Genomic DNA, 23,097 nt, shown 5'->3' on the forward strand with positions numbered 1-23,097 from the left:
CTTGATGGAAGACTTCCTGGAGGAGGTGACCTCTGAGTGGAAACTTGAAAGACAAGTAGAGGTTCTTTAGACAGAGGAGGGAAGAGTTCTATCACAAGCTTCCAGGGTGCTACTGCCTAAAAGTCCTTAAGAGGGAATTCTTTTGTTCTGCTTTTTCAGTAGACCATGAAGAGGAGAGCAAACCAACGCACCTGGGGCCCAAAGGGGTGGTAGAGAAAAGGACACAAAAGGAAGGGGCTGGGGACATGAGACACACCCCATTTATGGCTGTGGTCCCTCACTGCAGCATCAACAGCCCTGGGAACTTGTTAGAAATGCAGAACCTGTGGCCCAGCCCAGACCCGTTAGAGCAGAAACTCTAGGGGTAGAGCCAGCACCCTGTGTTTAACCACCACTTCCAGATGCTGCTGATGGACCACCGCGCCGCAGACCTGGTCCACCGGGCTGCGCGTTAGTGTTTAATGAGACAACAGCTGAGATAATCAACCAATTACTCTCGCTGTGGAAACGAGCAGAGCAGAGTTTTCTCAGCCTTGGCTGCACATTAGAATCACCCTGAGAGCTTTAAAAGCCCCATTGCCTAAGGCTGTGGCCCAGACCAATTACTTAAAGATCTCTGAGGGGCACCCAGGCACATTTTCAAAGCACACTAGGTGACAAGAATGCACAGCCAAAATTGAGCCCCACGGCAGCAAAAGAAGGTTTTAGCGTGATGCTCTATTTTGAATGACTTTGAGAACTTTATTTTTAATCAGGAACAACAATAAATGTATCAAGTTGAAGCCGTGCTTTAGACAAAAATTAAGCTTTATTTTCCCCTCTCTTTTGATAAAAAAATGAGGAGGTAAAGAGCCTGGGGCTGGGGTAGCACCTTCAAGGTGTTTTTAGCCATTGAGGTCCTTCTGGACCTTCTGGTGATCGATCACTCTATTCTGCCCTCATGGTTTCAACATGATCACTAGAGCTCCAGCCATCAAGTTCATGTTCCAGGAAGGAAAAATTTAAAGGACAAAGAGCAAAAAGGGCAGTTGCTTTCTAACTCAATCCTCTTTAAAGAGCATTCCTGGAAGCCCCACCCGGAGACTTCTGTTGGATATTAGTGGGCAGAACTGTGACCGAGGGTTGTCCCTCCATGGGAAGGGCATCTGGGAAATGCAATGTTTTAACTAAGCACTTTACCACTTGAACAAAGTTGGGTTCTGTTTCTAAAGAAGAAGGGGGACTGAATATTGGGCAGAAAGAATGGAAGGAGGAAGGTTTTCTTTTTTTCTCTCTTCCCTTATAGGGGCTGTTCTAGTGGTGGGGAGGCAGAGATATGATGTAGCCTTCAGGAAAAGTGGATTGTTTTTTCCTGTAAGAATGGGGGGAAAAGGGGGGGAAATAAAGTACAACACAGTTTTTAATTCTTTTTCCCCCAAACAGGCTTTTCAGAATCCAAGGGTAAAGCAAGACATCGTTTTCTCTTCCCACCCAGGGAGGAGGGGGACCGGGAGCAGCGCGGGTCATGGGGGAAAGGAATAGGACGCGGGAGCCTGTCGGCCTGGGGTTGCTGGGTGAACTGGGCCTGGGGAGGGCGCCACCTGGAGGCTCAGCCAACAATATTGAGTTTGCTACAATTTTAGGCGTCCCATGAGCTGTTTACTAGTCACTGCAGAGTGACTGTTCCAGGACAGCTGCCTGCTCAGGCCCCTGGAGTGTCCAGACACCTATCCCAACCTGAGACTGGCTGCGCCCATTCCCAAGTGCTGCAAATGGACCCACCCCTCCCATTCAACGGCTCTGACAATAACTCCTTTCTCAGAGAGAGAGGGGAGGGCCCCCAGAGCAGCAGTGGGGGTATGGAAGGTGAAGTCTGGGCTCTGGAGAGTGGTGGAGCCCCCAGCATCCCAACCCCAACAGAGGCTAAGTATGAGGAGTGTCCCGTAGTCAGGGCAGCACCCGGCTAGCTCTATATCAAATGAGAGAAGTGATTAACTCACGACTTCGGGACAAAGCAGAGTGACCTTTGAATCGCCCACTCACATGCTATGCATTTAGGATTAGCGGTATACATATACACATATATTTATATACACTGTGGCAACTCTCTTGAGCTGTTATGCAATAAAGATAAAAGGATGAAAATAGAACAGACTGAACTTATTGGATCAAACGTGTCATAAGCACCCTGAGAAATTCCATGTTGACTCATGGAGAGACCCATCCAGCGGGTGTCTCAGTAAACATGCCCGAGGCACTGAGGCCTGAGACACGGGAGGCCAGCTTGAGGGTAGTGACAGCAAGACCCCAGCAAAGTGGGCAGGGGGTGGGGTGCTAAAGTAGGGCTTGATGGAAGGGAATTTTGCTTGATTGGGGGTTTCAGGACTCCGCGTGCTCTGTAAAGTGGCTGCCCAGGGGATTGGCACCCTGGAGGTGAAATGATGACGGTAGAGGGCCATTCCATTCAGCTCACTACATCCTCTGGGGTAAAAGCCCTTTTTTGGTCCTTATCTCAAGCTCATCCCTGGGAGGGAGGGCAGGGAAGATGATTCATGGGCGCAGGACCGCATCTAATTTAAATCTCCAGTCGCTGCGGTGAGGGGTTGATTTATTGGTTTCCGGTAACGCAGATATGGAAACAATAGTAAAGACCACATCGACCCTCAAGACCATGTCACGAGGCACCATTAGTGAGATGTGTGGATACAGACATAAATGATGACAAATCAGGACGCCCTCCTGGGAAGCCGCAGCCGTGCTGAGTGAATCAATTATCAGGGGCGAACTTTTCTGTGGTCTGTTGATTCTGAGAAACAGCTGGGCTCTCTGCAAACAGCGGCTGCCTCTTCTGAAATTCCTCTGCCCAACAGAGACGGCCGAGATTTTCCCACCTCAGCCAGTTGCTACCCTTCCTGCTCTCCTTCTGGGCGGAGGTGACCTGTGTGCAGGGTTGGCACCTGCCTGGCAGACCCCCGGGGGAGAGCTGCCTCGAGAAGGACGTTTCCAGATGCTGGAGTGAACCTCGCTTGGCTTCTGCCTTGCTCTTGCGTCTCCCTTCCATCTCTGGGTCACTCTGGGCTGCCCATGACTTGCTTCCGAGCCCTTTAGACACAGTGCCTTTCTGGTCTTGGTGCCTTCCCCCCGTGTGCCGTCCCAGAGATGCCTCACATGGTAAGGCGCCCTACTCTCTGGTCCTCCAGCCTGCCTCCTTCCCGGGCAGCACCACACTCTCCATATTCTAGCTGCTCGAGCTGTATCCGTGCTAAGCCTCTAGCGCCTTATGAAGCCACAAAAACAAGCTGATCTCTGACCAACCAGCAGAGACCTTGCCTCCATCACATCCCAGTCTGCTCCTCTCTCCTCCCTAGTCAGCGGAAAGCTCCTGTGTTCCCAGGCTGGCTCACTGGTTGTCGCCCGGGGATGGTCCTTCCTCCACCTGCCTCTGAACACTGGCTCTTGAGAGTCTCCCCACGGGGCTACCTTCCTTTCTTCACCGTTCATCTATCGCTTCCTTTTATGCCCTGCTCAAAATTCACCTCTTTCAGAAAGCAGGAGGATGAAAGAGGAACTGGAGGTTGGAAGGGCTATTGATCAAAGCCGTGCTTATCTAAAAACAGCAGAGAGATGTGCAGATGGCTTGTCAGCAATTCCTGGATTTTTTTTCTTTTTTTTTCTTTTTTTAAGGCAGCAACATCTCCTTGATGCTCAAAAAATGAAGTTTTTTTTTTTTTTTAAGAGACGTGTGGCAAAATTATTAAAGCTTTGCCTAGCCCCCTTCATAGAGAGGCTGTACAGCACGGGACCAATAAAACATTTTGAAATGACTTAAAAACGGAACCCTGAAAAAAAAATGTATTCCACACAAATCCACCATATGACATGATTTCTCATTTTCCTCTTAAACTGTATTTTTCATTGCCATTGATAAAATTTACAGTTGTAGATTATTTTTAGTATCTGCCAGGTTCCAGGCACTTCTAGGTGTTAGGCATACATCAGTAAACAAAAGATCTCTGTCTTTATCTCTGACAGAGATAAAGCTCTGTCACGAGCTTACACTCTAATTGGGGAGAGAAACACTTAACAGAATCAGTCAGTCCACCACGTAGCGTATTAGAAGCCAGTAAGCAAGCAGCAGGGGATCCAGGAGGGACAGTGACGAGGCCCACAGGGTGGTGGCGGGATTTTAAATCTGTGGTCAGAGAGCACTGGGGACCATTTGCTCATTTAGGACGTGGGGTCATGCCGCGGTAGGGCAGAGGCAGGGAGCAGGCAGCACAGAGACTTCCCCAGAGCCCAGAGGGAGCTGCCAACCCCTCGATCTAGGATTTCCAGCCTCCAGGACTGCAAGACGATTTCTGTTGTTTAAGCCCCATGGCTTGTGGTTCTTTGTTCTGGCGCCCCAGGAAACGAGCACGGGCACCAAGGAAAGCACCGTGGGCAATGTATCGCTGTAGAGGTAGATGGAGAAAGAGGAAACCATGAGCTGGAGGTGAGATTTCCATCAGAACTGCTTCCGGTACTGACTGCCATATCCGATCAAGAACATGTGACTTGAAAAAAGCCTCTGAGATGATTTCTACCTGGGTCCACATGGGCCTCATGAAAATTAGAATTTAAAACATTCTTGGTCTAGTGGTACAATTAGTACTTTAAATATTTGTTCATTGCATCATGAAGTTGACGTCTGTGCTCACATGACCACACAGAGGAACCTGGTGCCCAACTTGCCTTTCGGCTTTTACAGAACAAGCTTCAGAACGAGCCGGCTCTCGAGGACTTCAGAGCTGCTACAGCAAAGATCTGGAAAACATACCCTTTGCTGGAAGGCAGAAGAGGTTTGTGTGTCTCTTTGATTTTTTAGAGCTACTTAAGCGCAAGTGGCATCTGCAGATCTAAATGGGGGAGAAACGCCAGTCTGTTCACTTTTGCACACATGGGCCAGCGGAGCAAAGCGTGTACGAAGGAAGCGAGCCAGGCCCAGGCTGAGCCGGCTCCTCCTATCTGCGTGCCGTTGAAAACATGCCTAACACACACACAGAATGGTGTATATTTAGAAAAGAGAGCACTTTATGATTAGAAAGTAATTGCTACTCCTTTTGGTGTCCTTTTTAATAAGAATCTTTTGAAACCCTTTGCTACTATGGGGCTTATCCGAAGCATGGTTGGGGAGGCGCTGGTACAAAAGAGAACATGAAATATTCACACAGGCCAGCCAGCCACGCATCCAAGTCCAGACCTCTCCAGAACACGATGCCCCTGGCAGGAAGGCATCATCTCTTTGCCAACCTCATTAGCGATGAACCTGCTGTTGAAAACAAGCCCATTTTAATGAGGTGTTCATTTATTTTTGTCAGCTGCCTGTCACAGAGCCCCACTGCCGAGCCCTTTAAGAAACAGATGCTCACACACAGATGACCATCCTGTAGGCACCGGGCACAAAGTCCCCAGCTGGACCCACCAGGCCATCCCAGCTCAGCCCTGGGTTGAGCGTTTGTTGTGTTTATAGACCTAACACCTCACGTAGACAAATGGGAAAAACCAAAGAAACTGGACGTGGTGGAAACTAAGCAAAAACAATGGCAAGGGGGGCCGGAAGAGGAGGAGGGTGCAGCTCAGCAGTAGAGCACGTGCTTAGCAAGAACGAGGTCCTGGGTCCAGTCCCCAGTACCTCCACTTAAAAAAGAGAAAGAAAGAAAACAGTGGCAATGGGTGTGGGCATTTTTGAGAACAACTCCTCAGTATAAGAGCTCACAGCACACCCACCCAGGTATTTGACGATGCGAGGAAGCCTGCAATTCATCTCAGAACAGACGGTCAGGGTGTGGGTGGCCAGATAGATGGCCACTCAGCCCCACCAAGGCCATCCCTGGCTGCATTGGTGGAGGCAAGTCCCCCGTGGGCACACCTGCAGTCTCCGGTCCTCCAAGTATTTCTAAACAGATGAAATCAGATTATGGGAAACAGTAAGGGCCCCTTGAAGAGACATCTAAACAGCCTTGAAAGGAGGAGGGGAGAGCTCCAGCCACGCCACCCCCGGGCTGACTGCAAAATGCCAAATCTGGGAGAAACTCCTTTCCCTTCCACTGTCTCTCCAAGCCCAAATTCAAAGCCAGCTAGAGCTAGGGTTACAGGGTGACTTTGACTTTTCATTTTGCACTTTTCTGTAATTTTTAAAATTTTTGAACACCTGTGTTGATATTGTTTTTATAATTACAAACAATTACCAGAGAACGTTCCCTGATCTGTTGAAAGGGGCTTTGGTCACACCCACGCTGATGGATGTACACTGATTTCAATCAAAGTGTGCCTGTGCGTTTTTGTTATCATGGAACTTCAGAGAGCGCCACTGCCAAATGCAGCTGCAGGGCCTGTGCCGGGGAAGCAGGCTACAGGCTGCCTCGCCGGAAACTGAGCATTTTGTAAGCTGCAGCCGGAGGGATCCCTTTAGAAGAAAAATGGAGATGGTAGATCTTCCGAAAAGATGCTCTGTGACTAGCTGAAGGTTTCTCTTTCAAATCCCTTTTTAAAACAAAAATCCCATCTATGCTCTCCTTTCTGTCTAAACCTCGTGCCTGAGGAGGGTGTATTTTGAAGGAGAAGCAGCCGGGATCTCCCGTGGAAGCCTGCTGCCCTGCAGAGCTGGGCACAGCCATCACCTGGCACCGCCGGCACTACGGCGTGTCCCCCTCCCGCCTCCCAGGTCAGGATCCAAGGAGCTGGGTGCTTCCCCGGCCGACCGCTGCTTGAACTCTAGTCCTCCTCACTTCCTCAACACTTCAGGACCCTCCTGCCTGTGGTCTACATGCCCCTCCTAAGTGTGGTCCCCGGGCCACCACGCAGATCCCCTGGGAGCATGTTGGAAATGCAGAGTCTCAGGCCCCACCCCACACCGACCGAATTGGAGCCTGCGTTTTGTTTTCTTTTTAACAAGATCCCAGGGGGGTTGTGCGCACTTCCAGTGAGACGCCTCCTCCCAGCTGCGGTCAGGGAGTGCACCTGCATCATCTGAAACCACCAGCTCTCTGAGAAGGCTACCTCCAATAGGGCTCCTACTCTGTGACATTCTGGAAAAAGCAAAACTAGGGAGACAGCCAGTGGCTACTAAGAGTTGGATCTCAGGGGAAGGACGGAGGAATCGGTGGAGCACAGGGGATTTCTCGGGGGCAGTGAAACGACTCTGTGAGATACTGTCGTGGTGGATACATGTCCTTGTAGAGTAGCACAGAATGAGCCCTGGTGCAAGCTGTGGACGTCCGTGAATCCCGATGTCCTGGGGTGCTCCTCAGCTGTAACAAAGGCATCACATGGGTAAGATGCTAATGACGAGGGGGAAATAACAGAGTCGGGGTGAGGGGCCATATGGGACCTCTGTACTTTCCACTCGTTTTTCTGTACCCCTAAAACTGCTCTAAAGAGTCTTAATTAGACAATAACAACACTGGTGGGGCTTGAGACATTCTCAGTTTGGGGTGAGGGAGACGGTCCCTGAACTGTCTTTGCACCGCTTCCTCTTGCCCAGTGCAAACTGCTGTGGCCACTCTGCTGCACAGCTGGGCAGGACCCAGACTGGTGGGGAGGAGACCCCCGTGAATGAGAGGGAGGGGCCGGGACGCTGTGAGCGCCGGTGCTCCCGCCAGGATTTGCACGCACCTTCCAGAGCGATCCCTCGAGGGGGCAGCCCTGGGTTTAGGGAGCTCGGATTTAGAAAGAGAAGTGGACCAAACCCAAGCTGTGCTGTAAGAATGGGCGGAAAACACAGAAGCAACTATTTTGTGCTCTGGTAAATGTATCAGGAACTATTATCCCTCCTGGGGGAATGTGAAATACGGCAAAGTCCAAATGTCTGCACTAGTATGTGCATCTTACAGCTTCTGTCTAAACATGAATTTAATTAAACAGAACGTTACAGCGGGATGTGTGAAGAGTGATGGGAAACTGCCTGACGTTTTGGGAGCCCCCTCCAGCCACAACAGCATAATCCACTCGAGCACGCCTGACCCAGGAAAGGAATTCACCCCTTCTGTTGGTAGAGCAGCCGGATGTGCCTAGAAATCCCGAGGTCAGGAATGGGGGCGGGGAGGACGTGGGCTGTGGACAGACCCTGCTTAGCCCGCGGTCCTTGACAAGACAGCCATGTGCAAATACAGACACCTAATCTGAGGTCGGTACAAATGCTAACGGTACAAAGACATCCTTGAGATGGACAATTGATTCAGTCTCTCCGTGGGTCGGGTTGCAAATCCTGCTCTAAAATCATCTCCGGGAAGCCAGCAGGTGGCAGCTTGGGAGGCAGCTGGGAGGCAGCTCTGGGTCGCTCTGCAGGCTGTGTTCCCTCTGGGGTGTTCCCAGATTTCTACCCACAAGACCACATGCCGCCAGCCGCTGACTGTTAGTTAATAGGAGTCGTTAGGTTTTCTTGTCGGCTGGGGTCCCGGGTGCCGTCTTCTTCACGGTTGTGGAGCTGGACTGAATTTTGCTCTTCCCGATGCTCGGCTTCTTTTGTTTCTGGTTGTTTTGAAGCGACTTCAGCCCCAGCATTTTACAATACTTGTTACACTGGTGTAGTGCTTTAAACTGATCAATGAAGGTCATGGAACAGTTGCCTTTAAATCCTCTGTACCTGTGAGTTTGGGTGGAGGGAAACAATCTTTAAAAACAGGACTCTTCACCGATGTTAAAAGAAACAAATCAAAGGGGAAACTAACAGCACATGGAAAATATATTTATTCCTGCTTCAGGCAAGGGTCGCCAAATGGTTGACAAGACTATGGATAGAAAAGACAAAACCTGTGCAATTAAGGAACGGCAAAGTCCAGCCAGTGTGCGCAGCAAAGATGAGAGACTAAGGTCAGACCGGGGTTCTAGGTGCTGGCGGTTCTGCTATGTCAGCATTTTATAGCTTTTTTTTTCCCCCTCTTAGTTAGTGTCTAGTGCTGGACCTTCGTGATAAAATGAGATCTCTTGGTGATCTGAAAGCCACTGCATCCCACCCAAAGGTTCTGAATAAAGAAGTTTAGAACTTTGGGGCTGGAAAAAGTGATCAAGTTTAGACCCTTCCACTTACTAAAGGAATTTAGGCTGAGAGGTCACGGGCCAGCCTAGGACAATAAGGCAAGTGGGTGTGAGAGACAAGACTAGCAACCTGCCCCCGCCTTCCTCCTACCGGAGGGCTCTCTCCTGTGCCACTGCACCTTCTCTCCCCCGAGGAGAAGCATCTGGCCTCTGTCTCTGGCAGGCTCCAGAAGGAACCATGCTGACCTGCCCAGGAGTGGCCTCAGGGGCTGTTCCTTTTGGTTGGGACATTTCATATTAAAATTGTAAATGACTGTGTTTTCACATCTCAATCATGGTAGGTTACTGTCCTCCTTGAATGGACAAGTCCCCAGGACCCCAAATCCCCTCAAGATCCAACAAGAGAGCTGGTGGAAGGCATTGTCAAGATGATGAAATGAGACAGACATAGAATACAAACTTGTGGTTGCCAAGGGGCAGGGGGGTAGGAAGGGACAGACTGGGAGTTCGAAATTTGTAGATACTGACAGACATATGTAGAATAGATAAACAAGATTATACTGCATAGCACAGGGAAATTTATACACAATCTTGTGGTAGCTCACAGCAAAAAAGAATGTGACAATGAATGTATGTATGTTCATGTGTAACTGAAAAATTGTGCTCCACGCTGGAAATTGACACAACATTGTAAACTGACTATAACTCAAAAAAAAAAAAAAAAAAAACAGATGATGAAATGAGAAAATCCACAGAAACAACCTAGATCAGTGCATGACACACAGTGGATGACATTCAATTCACGTCGGCCCGGCGTGGTGCAGCTGATGGGGCTTCCTGTGGACCAGATGTTGAAGCTGAGACTGAAGGGTATGGGATTAGCCAGGCACAGAGGAGAGGCAGGGGTGTGCATGGCACACGAGACCATCGATATAATTTGCAGGACCCTGTGCCAAATCAAAAACCTGGGTTCCGTGGGTGATAATTAAGACTTTTAGCAGAACACGCAGTAAACGAAGCCCAGGGCCCATCTGAGTGTGGGTCCTTGTTCGGCTGCACAGGCTGTCCATCTAGGAAGCCAGTCCTGCTGGGCGTGAGCGAGTTCTGTGTTTAGGAGGGCCAAACATCCAACTGGCAAAAAAAAAAAAAAAAAAAACCCAAAGTCTGTAATACTGGTATCACACTGAATCTGTAGCTAATATGATTCAAGAAATTTGCCACCTCCTTTTGCTGGCAGAAATCATAAAGGTCAACAACTTGAAATGAATGAGTTGAGATTTGTGGACTTGCCCCTAGGAAATGCAAGCTGGGTTTTAAGCTGTTAAGGGCATGAAAGGTTACTTTCATCTCTAAAGCCAAAGCCTCAGGGAGCAGCTCCATCCTGACACATTTGTTACGAATCCAGCCTGCCCCACCCCTCCACCCGGGAGCCCACAGTCCACAGTCTTGTGAAGAATGACTCCGTTTTAAAAACCAAGATCCCTCACTGAAGAAAAAGTCAGCCTAAGACAGATGTTGAATCTAGCAGGGTGGGAAAAAAAATTCCACTGCCAACCATGTCATCTTTACATCTCTATCCTCTCCCGTAGGAGACCACGAAAACAGCTGAAATTGCCTGTCTGCCTGCGTTTCCTTCGTGCCTAAGCTCTCCCTGGTGGGATGCGAGGTCATCTGGACCAGCGATTGTCGGATATGATGGAAAGCCCAATCCTGACCTTGGTTGGGAGTGGTGCACACAGATGACCCAGGGGCCTTGTTAAAGTGCTGGTTTGGATTCAGGAAGTCTGGGGTGGGGTCTAAGCGACACGGGCCTGATGCACAAAGCACTTAGGGTGTCAGGAAGTTCTGTGCCAAATCCCCTTGCTTCCTCCCCTCCTGGCAGATTCATGCATTGCGTTGAATAGTCTGCCTGGAGTCACCACACACCCTGTACACGCTAACGTGCACACACAAGCCTATGGGTGCGTTTCTTGATTCGATCCCACATGTGCTTCAGTCCCTCCTCTCCAGGTGCGGTGGCGTCTCGGAGTTGTGACTGGGTTAAGCCCCCAGGCGGCTGTCGCTCCTCTGCCCCCAGCACACAGGCCTCCCCAGTGAGCTGCCCTTGGCAGGGTGGGGGGCCTTCTTCTGGAACTCAGCTGACTGCACATGGGCATCTGTGTTCATGTTCCTTGTCTCATGGCTCACAGGACTACTTTCTTAAGGCAGTTGTCCTTCCCCAAGCCTGCATTGATATGGGCTCTTATCCCCTCACATCTGCCCCTCTTAGTGGGGAATAAGCCGTTTGTGATTCTGTCCGGGGTCTCCTGAATTTGGGTTCCAGGTCAGGGGTGCCTGAAACATGCCATGCACCCTACACCCCCGTCCTTTTTTCTTCCAAAGGTAGAGCTGCAAGGCTGGCGGCCACAGGGAGGGGGGACCTCTGTGGCTATTCCTATCTGTCCTATTTAGGTCCAATGCTTACTGCTCAGAGTACTTTGGTTTTTCTTCAATCCACCAACACAAAATGGGCTTTTTCGGAGAGTAGAGTGGACGAGAGTGGTGGCTCTGGCGCCCTCTGGTGGCTAAACTGCAGTCTCGTCATCTCCCCAGAAACTCAACTGCTGGCTGGGGACAGGGGTGTGTTTGCCGGACCCGCTGTGACATGTGCAGCTCTGCTCCCCACCCAGGTGTTGGCTTAGACTGATTTTGGTTTGTTTACCTTAAATTTTAAGATCATACTCCTAGGTAAAGTTGCATTAAAATGAGTAAGTCGTGACAGTCCCCTATTTTCTAAGATCAGAAATGATTTACCCTTAAAATAGTATCATACCTTCTAACTTCACTAAACAAGAGAACAAGCCATTTACTGGGGTGTCTGCAGCCAAACATATGGTTGAGGTTGAGATAAGGGAGTATTTTCTTTAAATGACCCAACGCTTCCTCTTCCTGCAAAAGGTCCTGACCACTGCTGGCCAAGAAAGAGTGGACCTTAAATTTGGGAGATTTTTTTTCTTTCTGTTTTAACTGCATTGTTGTCATTCTTGATAATTATTAAAGTCAGATTTGCCTCCTGTTTCTCCCCCTACACCTGGCGTTCTTTCTAGTGCCGTTAAAAGAACACGTGTAACGCCGCCCACACAGAGCCCTGCTTCCTGGGACAGGAGCACCCGTTCTGCAGGCCACTGGAGAGCAAGCGACTCTCCCTTTCCAGTGTGGATGAATGAAGCCCATGCAGGGCGCTTGCTGAGAATCAAGAGTGCGCCCGATCAGTGCTTAGCCACCAAGCTCCTCTCCTGCTCTCGGAAAGCCCTCTTGCATGTGCCAGGCTCCACAGCCTTTCCTTCCCCTGCTCACGATGGCTTCCCACTGGACTTCTCTGCCTGTCTGCAAGCTGCCTTTGCAGTCTGAACCCTTTCCAAGTCTCTCCCATTGACTGGGCTCCATTCTGCAGCTTTGGCTGTCGATGGAGAACTTTGCCCCCTGTTCCTCAGGGCGCCTTACTCCATGCAGCCTGTGAGCAGGCTGCCTCCTTTCCCTGAACCTCCTCCTCCACTGGGAAGTAAGGTCGGATGGACACACGTCCTAGGGGCCTCCAAGTTCCCCCTTGTCCGTTCAGGAAAGTTTCCTCTTTCAGCTTTTCAAACTGTGCTAAGAAACATTTCTTTAGAGAAAGAAATTGTGGCTTAAGAAGTTTAAGTAAAAGTTTTAAAAATGGACAAGATGATCCAGTATCCGTAATAGCTCTCAGATGCTTCGGAATTCCCTTCTCTCCTCCCTGCTCCTCCCTGACCAATCCTCGGGAGGGGAGGCAGTTAGCAACCCTTTACAGACAACATTTTGCTGTGGGCTCCAGCTATCAGCTCTAATGGGTGCTGGGCAGCTGTCCCAGGCCAGATAAGTCACATTAAAGCTGAGAACAAAACCAAAGGGATTGGATTTCTTTTTAAATTAGGAGGAAAAAAAATATAGTCTAGGTTTCCTGGAAGCTGTTAGGATGCTTTTAAAACATGTCTTCAATAATCACACTCTTTAGCTCATCTTAGTGTTTGAAACTTCTTGGGCAGGTTTCTGCTTTGTTTTGGTAGAAAGTGGTTTCAAATAATGGTATGGAATTTGCCTACTCTGCTGTCGGGTTGAGGCAACAGGGGCAAAGGAAACCAAGATTTCTTAAGCACAGACTGAGCTTCAGGGACTGGAGGTAGACAAACCAGGAGAATCCTCAAGACAACCCCCCGTCCTCGTACTGTAGATCAGGGGCTTCGAGAACTAAGTCTCATGTCCTCAGAGCTGGTAAGATAAGAACCCAGCATTCAGACCAGGTCTGGATGATGCCCAAATCTGCAGTGTCCTGCAAGGAATAAGGAGCCTGTAAAGGAAAGCTTTAACTTGGGCAATTCTGGGGTCTAGGAAAATCCCTTTGCAAAGAGAGGCACTGCCTAATTTATTTTTGAAATGGGGAAACTTTTCCAGGACAAATGACTAGCTAGGCAGGATGCTGGGATGGCAGGCATGAAATGGTGCTGTCCTGGGCAAACCAAGATGTACCATCGCCTTCCCATCATGTGGGCCAGACACATTCCTATGACAAGAAGCAAGGCTACTACCAGGAGAATCAGAAGCAAGCGGCAGGACCAGGATCTGAACCCAAGCCTCTGAAACCCCTGTTCTCCTCTCCTGACCTGTTCTCTTCACTAGCCCAAGGCCAGGTCCTAATGCCGTGACCCATTCAACATTTAGGGCTCAGCTCAGCAGCGGGGATGGAGTACAGAGACAGTTCCGACAAAAAGCTGTGCTATCCTGAGCAGATTTTGAGAAGAGGAATATTCAAACCGCATCTTACTTCTGAAACCGAATTAGAAGCATTTGTGTAGTTGGTGAGAACTTCACGAATCAGACTGATTAACATGAAAGTTAAGAGAAACAGTGGTTGTCCTTCTCGAGTGCCTCTCCTAGGGCAACCAACCAATCCACAGCCCGTGCCCACTGCCTCCTCTACTGGGGTCTCGCACTCGGGGCCACCACCCACCTCCCTAGTCACCCCAGGGCAGGTGCCAGATGACTCCAGACGGCCCTTACACCCGAGAACCTGCTGGGATAGTTCAAGTTAGTCAATTCCAAGCCTGTTTACCTCCCTGCCCCACCCATTCCTTCCCTTGAAATCCACGAAAAAACCTCTTGTCTGTGTTTTCTCCTCTCTCCTTCTGCCTCCTGACTGACCCTGGTGCTTCCCCCATGGAGCCCCCCAGGGCCTAGCCTGCCCCCTCCTCTTGAGAACTGAGTGACAGCTGTCCCCTTAGCACAGTTGTCTCCTGATCTGTTGCTTTCAAACCTGGACAGTAATAAAACCTACTTCTTTTTTAATTGACATATAGTTGATGTACAATAAGTTACAGGTGAATAGTGTAGTGATTCACAGGTTTTAAAGGTGATACTCTATGTGCAGTTACCACACTGGCTAGATTCCTTGTGTTGTGCCATACATCCCTATTGTAGCTCATTCCATACCTATGGGTTTGTGCCTCTTCGTCGCCCTCCCCCTTCCCCGCTGGTTTTTTCTCTATATCTATGAGCCTGCTTCTTTGTTATATTCACTAGTGTGTTGTATTTTTCAGATTTCACATAATCTGTATCATACAATGTTTGTCTTTGTCTGATTTACTTCACTTAGCATAATGCCCTCCAAGTCCATCCCTGTTGCTGCAAATGGCAAAATTTCATTCTTTTATGGCTAAGTAGTATTCTATTGTGTTGTGTGTGTATACACACACACACACCTTTGTCCATTCATCCATTGGACACTTAGGTTGCTTTCCATATCTTGGCAATTGTAAATAATACTGCTGTGAACACTAGGGTGCAGGTATCTCTTTGAATTCCCATTTTTTCCAGATATATACTCAGGAGTGGAATTGCTGGGTCATATGGTGGTTCTATTTTTAGTTCTTTGAGAAACCTCCATACTCAAATCTACATTTCAAAACACAAGCCATTCCTTCTAAAAGTCACTTGCCCCCTCATCTCTTCTTCCTTACAAATGGTCCCTGCACATGGGAACAGGAGAAGGGGGCGAAGGCATGGTAGCTCCAACCAGAACTTTATTTTCACCAAGAATCACAAACAGCCTGCTTTCTCCTCACTGGTGGTCAAGCAGAGCAGCCGGAAGGGACAGGTTGTTACCGAGATTCCCCTGTACAATGTTATCTTAGTGCCCCCTAGGCACACCCCACAGTGAGCAAAGCAACACCCTATGCTGAATTAGGAAAACAAAACCATTGACAGCACCCAAAAATATCACTAAATCACAGCTCTCCGGTAGCTATTTGCTCCTGTAATCATCACCATGGAAGTTTGGGAGCTGCCCAAAGTACTTTTTGTTGAAAAGTACGGGGAAAATACATCAAAGTGTGCAGACTGAATTCACTGCCCTCAGTTGCAAGTATATTTTAAAGATGCTTCTAGTAGTGAAGATATTAAATGCAGAAAAATAGGATCTTTATGCTGGCATTTCCCCCACCATGGCACTCCTGTTAGTAATTAATCTTGAAATGTGTTTACATAGTTCTGACTTGTTTCAAAGTTAGGAAACAAACGTGTTTCACCAGGGAGAACAAAGTCCATAAATATTTTAGGTAAGAGAGACGTGAACTGAATTCCTCCCAAGAACATCTGTCATCCACAGTTAGGACAAGAGGTCTCCTCTGCCAGCACCAGCTTGACAGCATCTGCCCGGGAGGTGTTTGGAAACCCAGAGTTGAATGATACACTCTTTTATTCTACTCACCCTTTAGCCAGTGTTGCTATGCCAACGTCAGTTAACTTCATTCCTACACCTATAAGAAGAGAGCAAAGACGGGATCTGTGTTACACTGGGCTCCTCAAAAAGGGCAGGCCATCTGTTCACGGGAGAGAGTGACAGCCCCAGCACAACCTCCCTTCCTGCGTGAGCACCCGCTTCCCTCCTTGTTCCCATCAGCAGACACTGACAGGCTTCCAGACGTGCATCCAGCTTTATGGGACTATGATGGGGAAGGCACGGCTCTGACCCAGCTCTTCAGGGAACTTGGGGGGCCCTATGGGAAGGGAAGTGATGTCCTTTGCCTGCCTGGCCCACCCCTGCTGGTGGAGGCAGGAGGCCTGTTCTCCATGAATGACTCAGAGGCCTGTCACTTGTCCCATGAGCTCTCTCCCCAGTGATGCCCTGGTTGGGGCTTAGGTCTGTTCCCTGTTCTTCACTGGAAGTCAAAACCCCTGCACAACAGAAGGTGGAGTGGGTGTGGGCTGGGATGGCCAAGCTCAACAGCGAGAGAGTTCAGGATGGCACGTGTTTAGTTCAAGAGCAGACTCCAGACACAGGGTTTCCCATTTCCTAGACAGAGCTTTCTGATTCAGAATTGAAGATTTTCTGGGTTGGCTTTAGACCCAGGGAAACACTCCTGAGACATACGCAGACTTTAACGTTGGCCTGGAGGTGCTGATTTGTGTCTCCCACGGTCTAATCCTTTGATACTTACCCTGAACCCTTCTCCATTAAACCACTGGAAGTTGGGAAGGGTTGGGTGGGACGGGGGTGGGGAGCGGCATCTACAAAACAGCTGCCTGAGCCTCCCAGCCAGGTTCAGTTAAAGAGCACAGGCGTCCCTGGTAGGATCCCAAGCGCACGGCGGGGCAGGGGGTGTCTTTTTGCTTCTGCCCTCCCTGCAGGAGCTCTTGGGAGAGTGGCTGGGGAACCAGGGATTCAAAGAAAATGGAAAGCACTATAGTCTTGCAAGAAGGGGAGGGGCAAGACTGCCGCCACCACCACCTGCGGTAGAGTCTACCTGCTCTCACCTGGGTCTGGAAGGCAATCCTCTGATGCCCCAGGGGTGGATGGCCTCTGGCCTTTCCAGAGTCTCCTTGCCAGACCCATTCTCTTCCTGCCTCTCCGGGGTGCTGGCTGGAGCCACTGGCGCCAACCCCGTGGCCCTCCGCCTAATCTCAGTTGAGTGACAGGCCTTTCACAAGGGCACAGGGTCCACGGTGCTGGGCCACCTAGGTCTTCCCTCCTCTTCTCTTGCACCACCCAGGCCAGGCCATGGTCACTGTATCCCCATGGCCAGCAAGTGACCTGCTCGCTGAGGGACCCGCAGCCCAGAAGCCAGTATGGGCTGGGGACAAAGGAACCGGCATTCCTGGCAAATGCCAACTCTATGGGTCAGGTCTGATGGCAACCTAGTCCCATGGGTCTCCACCCCTGAGCCTTGTTCTTTGAGGCTCAGAAAAGCCAAAGGGTTAAAGCTCTGATTCAGCCACGTCCACCCAGAATGTGGCAAAAACACAGGCCGTGCTGCTGTGGAGGCTGGCTCATCGGACAGAAGAGGGAGCCCGCTTCTCTGCCAGGCACCTGTGAGCCACACTCCACACGGCCCTCTGGGTGAGCCAGCAAGCATTTTAAAAGCCCCTTTCACAGCTGGCAACCACTTCATCTCATTCTTTCAAAGCTGCTAACAACTAGAATGTACATGGAAATACTTCATGTAGTTTTTATGGTAGGAACTGCTTTCACGAAAACAAAAAAAAACCCAAATTGCAAAAGTCCTCTTTGGACATACTGTTTCATGGAAAGTTGTATTTAAAAGTTACAGCTCTAAGCTGCACGGAAGTCCAATTATAAGAAGTCATTTGGCAAAATGTCCTTGAGCTTGAGAGTTTTTTTCCTCGAGTCTCACAATGACCAGTTGTCACCGATGTGTGGAAAAGTAGAATATGATTTTCTCTCTCAGCTTAATAATTTGCCAGCAATTCAACTGAGGTTATTAAGGGTCTCTAGAGGATAATCATTTAAAGCATAGCGTGCAGCTATTAAACTGGGTTGGGGGTAGCAGTCTACAGGTTGTTTCTGATGGAAGGCCAGAAGAAGGCAACAAGTTTGTTCTCTGGAATTCGAGTTTTTGGGTAATTTGTGGGGCTGCTTCTTAGGAACCTTGGTGGTCTCACCAGTGTGCAGACCTCAGGGCCAGATCACAGGCCCAGCTTTCACCCCACAAACCTAGGACTTAGGCTTTTGTCTTAGGACTCGCCACGGTCCCATCAACAAACGAAGGCAACCAGGGAGAGAAGAACTTAAGAGTCTGAGACAGGGATGGTTGAGCTTGGGGTTTGTCTGGGATTTGAAAATCCTACTTCCAGGGCCTCAGTAAAATTATAAACCGTGGGGATTGTTTAGAGAGTGGCTGCGTTGTCTTGTGCTACAGTGATGCTATCAGAAGATTTTCCCCAGGCACAGCAGAGAATAAACGCCATCATGAAACACGTTGCCAACATCTGAAACCCCGCAAGTCACTTACGGGGAGATAGAACGTTCCTCTACCGCTGTTCACTAGTGCCTGGGAGCAATGCTAGCTTTGCATGAAGCCCCAGGGTGTTGCTTTTCAGCAGGAGAACTACATCTAATGCAAAATTAACTCCGAAGGAGAATGGGAAAACCTCAACAGTTGTAGAGACAGTCCAATTAGAAAAGAGAGCTGTCTGTTAAGACCATATTTATGTGTGTGTGTTAGCAAAGCCTCTTCAGAAAGTGAGTGGATAAAGCTTCCTCCAGCCCAGTCCCAGGTGCAGGACTGTAACATTGCACTTCCCAGCTGACCTTAAAGGAGCTCCTCCCAGGAGCCTTTGACATCTAGAGATGCGTGTAAGTTTGAGGTTTAGCAGGAAGACCTTGGGGTTCAGAGTCAGAAATAGTGTGCTGGAGTCTTGGAGGCCTCTTCTTATTGGCCGAGTGACAGGAGACTATTTTATCATTGTCTCCAAGCCTCTGTTTTCTCATCTGTAAAATGGGGATCAAAACATCTATTTTGCAGGGTTATTATGAAGATTACACAGAAATAGGAAGAAATGAGTGCACACAAAAACGTGAAATCCAGGTAGGGTCTCGTTCATTCAATTCTGCCGGGGTGACCCTCCTGGTTTTGATAACGTGCTGTGAGGAGGTAAGAGGTTATCGTTAGGTGAAGCTGGGTGAAGGGTAAATGGAACCTCTGTCCATTTTTGCAACTTCTTGTGTTTACGGTTATTTCAAAATGAAAAGTTTTAAAGATAGGGAACACTTACGTCAATGCTGCACTAAATGTTTGACTATCTCATTTAATCCTGACAGCAACCCCCGTGGGAAGTACTGAGGCCCACAGAGGTCAGTGATTTGCCTGAGGCTAACAGCTAGGAAGCAGAGGTGCAGGGAAGAGAACCCACAGGCAGTCTGGCTCCTCACCACCATGCTATAGATAGAGCTTGGGGTCCTTGTACGTGACAATGTCTGACACCGGCAGGTTCACAATTATAGTTCAGGCTTTTCTTAACAGCATTATTATTTGAGAAGGAATAGGAAAACCTCAGTGGCAGATGCTTTACCTCCAGCTGCCAACAACTGCATCTCTGCCTGAGAACTTCCTCTGATCACAGGAGCCTGCTTTGCTCAGCATGGCTTGCCCGCGCGCAGGTGCGAAGGGCAGGGGAGCTGACACCCCCATCAGGAGCAGCCTCTGCTGGAAACTAAAGGGAGCTGGTGTGTAAACACACTTGCTCCTTTACTCTGTGGCATAATTCTGAGACGTGTGTTCTGCCCAGCCTCCCAGAGTTTCCCCAGCAGGCAGTGAGCTCCAGAAATACACAGTGGTAGCTGGGTATATTATAATGGTACCCTATCGACTTACTTTCCCTTCCCTGTCACACTTCCTCACTCTCCTACCAGCATTTCCTGGGATCCCTTCCCAAATATTTGCACTTGAATATTCACATGCAATGAAGATTAACTTTGCCTAAACAGAGGATTGCTTTTGCCCAACTTTTGGGGGTAACTGCTAAGCTCTGATAAAAGTGCGCTTGTCTACCTGATGCCTGGGCCATGGGATGTCAGCCTGACCTCCAAAGAGGCTAGACACTGAAGTCAATCCCACAGGGAATCAGTCATGCCTACGTGATGGGTCCCTAGTAAAGTCGCTGAACACCAAGGCTGGGGTGAGCTCTGTGGTTGGCAGTCCCACATGCATATGGCCCCACATTGGTGAGCGGGGAAGCACTGTCCCCATGGCTCCAGCAGGAGAGGACAGCTGGACGTCCCCACCTGGTCCCCTCCCCATGTGCCTCCTCCCTTTGCTGATTTGAGTCTATATCCTTTCACTGTAGCAAACCATAACCATGAACATAATGGCTTTTTTGGAGTTCTGTGAGTCCTCCCAGGAGATTAATGAGCTGGAGGGTGATCATGGGGAAGCCCCAGGCTGCAGCTTGTCTCAGGGCTGTCTCTGTGGGAAACCCAATTATGACATCCCCACTTCATACAAATGTACTCCTCCACAATGTGTCGATAAATTGAAAACATGCTGTAAATTCACCCGGAGAGCTTGGAATGTAGAGTGACTGAAAGACCCTTCCACCTAAGAATGAATTCTTAATTTCTCTTTTGGTACATCTGAGTTTTCATACAGACTTCTGAATTTGTACCTGAAATGGATATAAAAAGCCAGTTTTTGATCACCTGCTGTTATTGAAATGTACTGTCACTCTAGCAGTTGGTCACTCTGGGCTCCCTTGTCACGCCTTGTTTCCGAGATGTCAGTAACACTTTCTGCTGGTGAAGGTGTATACAGCCCAGTAGACCTCTCCCTCCCATCTCCCCTCCACTCCCCATCCCCACAAACATCCCAGGCGCAGAGCATCCCTGGAGCCCAAGGCAAGCTGCTCTCCTCACCCTGCATGTCTGTGACCAGGAGACACCCGCTTGTTTTCTGGTAGACCCAGTGCTGGAAGGTGCAGCATTTCTGACCAGCCTCTGATTCCCTTCTCAAGAAGTTTATTTCCTTCCCATCCCTGATGGAATACTTCACAAACTCTCCAATCAGCTCTTCCTCCACTGTTGCGTATGGGATATTGTTCTTAGGTCGATGGATAAGAAAAATGGGAATGATCCTGGAAAGGAAGAGAACATGGACACGCATCGTGGTCTCAGATGGAGATAAAGGCTTTGGGGACAGTCCATCTTCACCCAGAATAGCAGAATAAATCCCTGGGTTCCATTAGACTTAGACTAAAAATCCTCCCCAGTGATTACTCAGTGGATGAAAGGATGTGTTTATTTGTTCCTAGGTTTGGTCAGAAACTCCTCCTTGAGCTGGAATTTACTTGCTCATGTAGAAATGAATGTCTTCATTATAGTTATATCTCAATGACCAACTGGTCAGGTGACCACAATCCATCTATCCATCCACTCTTCCATCCATCCATCCTTCCACTCAGCCAAATATTCATTCAGTGGCTTCCACGTGTCAGAAGCTCTTCTAGACACTGTTCCAGAGAACAAAGGAGATCTGCTCTCAGGGGTCTTATATTTAAGCGAAAGAGACAAGGAAACGTATCGTGCTCTGTGCTGTATGAAATAAAGCAGGGGAGAGGAGACAGGGGATCTGCTCTTACAAGCTTATAAACAGCTCAAGAGGAGGTCACCTAGTTAAATTCTGATCACCTTCAAGGGCTTAAAGTAGAAACAATGATGGCAGGCCTGAGGAAAGGTGAGATGCTAATTTTTGATGTTTGTTCATTTAAGACATACTTTTAATACAAAATGTTTGTCAGATGGATAAACTAATGGGTATGAGTCCCTAGTGCAGGCCCCCGAGCACTGGCAATATATTTAAAAGGATCAAAAAGTAGGCTTCTGGAAGGGTCTAAGGCAAAAAAGGTGATGGTGTGGTGGTCACCTGCATCCAGTGGTCACTGGTGGGGAGGAGTGGCTGGTGGCAGTTCCTAGTAAGATGTCGCAGAGAGCCCTGCAGTGAGAAGGCCTCAGAGCGGCACAGATTTTGAGGCAGGATCTCAAAGTAAACGTGTAGAACAAGCCTGTGAAACTCGACTAAATCCAAGCTTAGGAAGGCATGAGGGCAGGAGGGCCAGTGGCCTCAGCCTCCCTTCAATAATACTATCAAAGGTGCTACCAGCACGTCTCTCTCCCGGGAGACTTGGGTTGGTAGGTCCCCTCTCCCAGTGGGTCGAGACTTAAGGCTCGTCTCCTTCTGTGGAAGAGGGGCTAGAGCTGGGGGCCCCCGGGCGGGTCTGCGCTCACACACCGGGCAGAGCCACCGAGCTGGGCGGTTCTCCCCGAGCATCTGAGAACATGCAGCTTCTCCACCCACGTCCTGCCTTCTCCTGGGAGTTCTGCCAGAGGCTACGCACGCAGGTCACCTTGAGTCAAAGACTGTAATATAAAAATGTTTCCCCAGTGCACGCAGGGAGAGAAGAATGCAAAATTCAAGTGAATTTTTAAGATAAAAAATGTATTTTTAAAGAAGAAACTCTGCAGGCAGGTTACTTTGGACTAAGCCCCCAGAGCCGGTGAAGGATGCATGTTTACCCTTCTCTACCATTCACTTCCGTGAAAAAAGTGTGAACGGCACAACTCCCTCCTCCATCCCATTTCAGATGCAGAAGGATAACCTCTCAGGAGTAGAAACCTGGACCAGAATAATGTCCTAGTAGGCTAGACCACTCAATGTCTTCCAACACCCACATCTCTGACCGCAAATCATGCTGGGAGTCTTTTTAAGCCTGCTTTCTACTTTTAGGATGGAAGTTTGTGTCTTGTTTTAAAGAAATCTCAAACATCAGCCAGATAGCTGACGGGCTCATTTGGGGTGGTGGGCCCTGCCCAGGACCCCCAGAGATCAGCCAGGGTCGCCCAGCCTCCCGCTGACATGCTTTGTCATTGTCAAGGTTGCCTCCTGAGGATGCCCTGAGGACAGCTGGCCACTGACCCTGCAGCAGAGCCAAAGAGTTCAGTTCACCTGGGTTCTCATTCATTCCGGAGCCCTCAAACAGCAGAAACAAGGGTGGGCCATTATTCACGTTAACTATGTATGTCCTTCATACATACAACGCTAACGCCATTGACAGTCACGAATTCAAAGCCAGAAGCTGCAAGAGCGTGAAGCGTCGTCTCTTCCAGACCCCACATTCTCCATGAAAGGAAACTTTGGGGCTTACTTCATGGTCTGGAAATGAAGATGGGGTGGGTGCACAGACCACAGCCCACCCTCTGGATGTGCAGGGATCCGCGGGGAGCCCTTTCCCTTCACTGGCCTCTTCCTTCTGGGGGAA

The 23,097-nt window shown here is 49.2% G+C and overlaps 1 protein-coding gene across 6 annotated transcripts in view; it reads right to left on the reverse strand.

Moving 5' to 3' along the window:
- Positions 1-3,862: 3,862 nt before the first annotated feature.
- ALPK2 (alpha kinase 2) overlaps positions 3,863-23,097 on the reverse strand; it is a 125,738-nt gene continuing 106,503 nt past the window's right edge. For 4 of the 6 annotated variants that reach the window (XM_064480374.1, XM_031441826.2, XM_031441825.2 and 1 more), the window contains 3 exons: positions 20,699-20,916; positions 15,758-15,806; positions 3,863-8,602 (listed from right to left, as the gene is read on the reverse strand). In XM_064480374.1, the coding sequence (XP_064336444.1) occupies positions 8,389-8,602; positions 15,758-15,806; positions 20,699-20,916 (481 nt within the window). In that variant the 3' untranslated portion in view covers positions 3,863-8,388. The remainder of the gene's footprint in view (positions 8,603-15,757; positions 15,807-20,698; positions 20,917-23,097) is intronic. The other 2 variants (XM_064480376.1, XM_064480377.1) reach the window with 2 other exon arrangements.

The sequence above is a fragment of the Camelus dromedarius genome, chromosome 28, assembly GCF_036321535.1.
Source record: "Camelus dromedarius isolate mCamDro1 chromosome 28, mCamDro1.pat, whole genome shotgun sequence".
Classification (NCBI taxonomy): domain Eukaryota; kingdom Metazoa; phylum Chordata; class Mammalia; order Artiodactyla; family Camelidae; genus Camelus; species Camelus dromedarius.